We start from the raw sequence: 2,007 nt of genomic DNA on the forward strand, positions 1-2,007 counted from the left end.
CTTCATGTAACTTCATGTAAAGCAAGCATCATCATCCAAATTGAGGCTTAGTTTCTATTTCAAGTTGTAGATCTAGCACGTTGTTAATGATCTCTTAGTCTAGACTTGTCTGTGTGGCAGCAGAAAGCAAAGGGTTAATCCAGTCCTAAGATGAAGCTGTGGGACCTGTACAGAGGATTACTTTCTTCTTGAAGAAACCAGCAAAGGCGTTTCTGAGAATGCTGGGGTTGCTTTTGCATCAGCTTCTTCCCAGGGCCTGCAGAGGTGAATACAGGGACCTGCATTCCTGTAGCATTCTTCTAAGAACACAGACAGCCAAAGCAGGTGTCTAAAAGGTTGTGCACTATTTTTGGGAGAAATCTGATTAATGTTGATAGGCTGTTCAGAATCTGGCTATAACCTCCTGTCAGATAATCGTGCCAAGGGCGGCTCTAAAGCTTCCGTCTCAGTTTCAGATGGTGTCCGATGTGAAGGGCATTTGTAGAGGAGTAGAGGAGGCAAACTGAGTTTCACCTTCTCAGGCAAATTTTCATGCCTTTGCTAATAGTGGTGTTCTTTTTCTGAGCACAGCCTGAGCTCTGAGATTGCCTCTTCGTGCTTTCATCAGGAACATGTTATTTTAGCTTTATTTTGTTACAGAAACTTGCTCTTGAAATGGTCAGTCCCGTAAATGCTGAGGATCAAAAAGACTTTTGGAACCAATTCCAAGTAGAGATATTTTTATCTCATAAATAATACCTTCAGATGGTATTTTACTTGTATGATGAAGACCAGTTGAGGAAGTTCAAGATACTTCAGCGAAACAGCCAGCAGACTGTCGTAGCTGCTGCTTGTCTCTCTCTGACCACCCCCTTTTCCTATGTGCACCTTCCCTATTTGCCTCCGGGGTGGCTCAGCAGCTTCCCAAGCTTGGGCAGAACTAATTTTCTGATATCCAGGTGGTTTTCAATAACTGAGTGAAGATGGTCTGGATCATAGTCGGGTTTCATACTCTTGCTTGGCTGAAGCTGTAGGCAGCAGACTCCTTGGAAGGTGTAGGTCCCAGCACTGTGTTGATTATGTGGTTTTTTGAATACATGGCTAAAATGGAAGTTTAGTTTCTACAGAAGTTGGTATTACCAAATAGAAAGTGTTGTCCCTCTGAGCACATAGCTTGAGAAAAAACTTTGGGCCACTGAATAGTGAGGAAGAGTTTCTTTATCATTTCTGTATTAGTGAAAATCTTAACAGCCTCCACATTTGAAATAAAAACTCTTCTTTCTTTTTAATGGGCTGGTGAAAGGTTAATGGGATCAAAGCCTCCTCTTCCTCCCACATTCCCCAGTACTTATTCTCTAGTAAAGTCAGCCTCCTCACTGACTCCTCAGCATTAGACTTTTACCTTCTCTCCAGCAAATCAGATTATATTTAGAATTTTGCCTGGGAGCTGATGTCAGGAGTTCTTACAAATGCTTAGAAATTCCTTTTCTTAATAAAAATGTTTTTCAAGGAGGTGCCATGTCCTACTTTTTAGTTACTGAATATCGTAAGTGATATAAAGAATTAAAAACCTCATTTTGGAAACCGTTTCTGTTCATATAACTCTGGTTTTGTGTTTTCTTCTAGGGGTAGCAGATGGTGTAGGTGGCTGGAGAGACTATGGGGTCGACCCTTCTCAGTTCTCAGGGACTCTAATGCGAACGTGTGAACGTTTAGTAAAAGAAGGACGGTTTGTACCAAGTAACCCTGTTGGGATTCTCACCGCAGGTTACTGTGAGCTGCTGCAGAACAAAGTACCTTTGCTTGGTAAGAGAACACAAATACATAAACTGGATTGTAATTGTTTGTTACTTAGACGTGTGCTTACTCAAGGTTGCTTTGATATGTTACCAGCTTCTACAACAGTTTTGCAGGCAGTTACCTTTTAATTACCCGAAGAACAGAGAAATGAAGTAATCTTGGTAGCACCCTTATTTTCTCTTGTATGTTTAAAAACTGTCTCGATTCATTCAGTGATACAGGGAAAGA

The 2,007-nt window shown here is 41.3% G+C and overlaps 1 protein-coding gene across 1 annotated transcript in view; it reads left to right on the forward strand.

Moving 5' to 3' along the window:
• Window positions 1-1,540: 1,540 nt before the first annotated feature.
• PPTC7 (PTC7 protein phosphatase homolog (S. cerevisiae)) overlaps window positions 1,541-2,007 on the forward strand; it is a gene marked incomplete at its 5' end in the record, with an annotated part of 8,955 nt that continues 8,488 nt past the window's right edge. The window contains one exon of the mRNA XM_010009993.1: window positions 1,541-1,785. Coding sequence (XP_010008295.1) covers window positions 1,541-1,785 — 245 coding nt within the window. The remainder of the gene's footprint in view (window positions 1,786-2,007) is intronic.

Source organism: Nestor notabilis, unplaced genomic scaffold, assembly GCF_000696875.1.
Source record: "Nestor notabilis isolate BGI_N333 unplaced genomic scaffold, ASM69687v1 scaffold19882, whole genome shotgun sequence".
Taxonomy (NCBI): Eukaryota; Metazoa; Chordata; class Aves; order Psittaciformes; family Psittacidae; genus Nestor; species Nestor notabilis.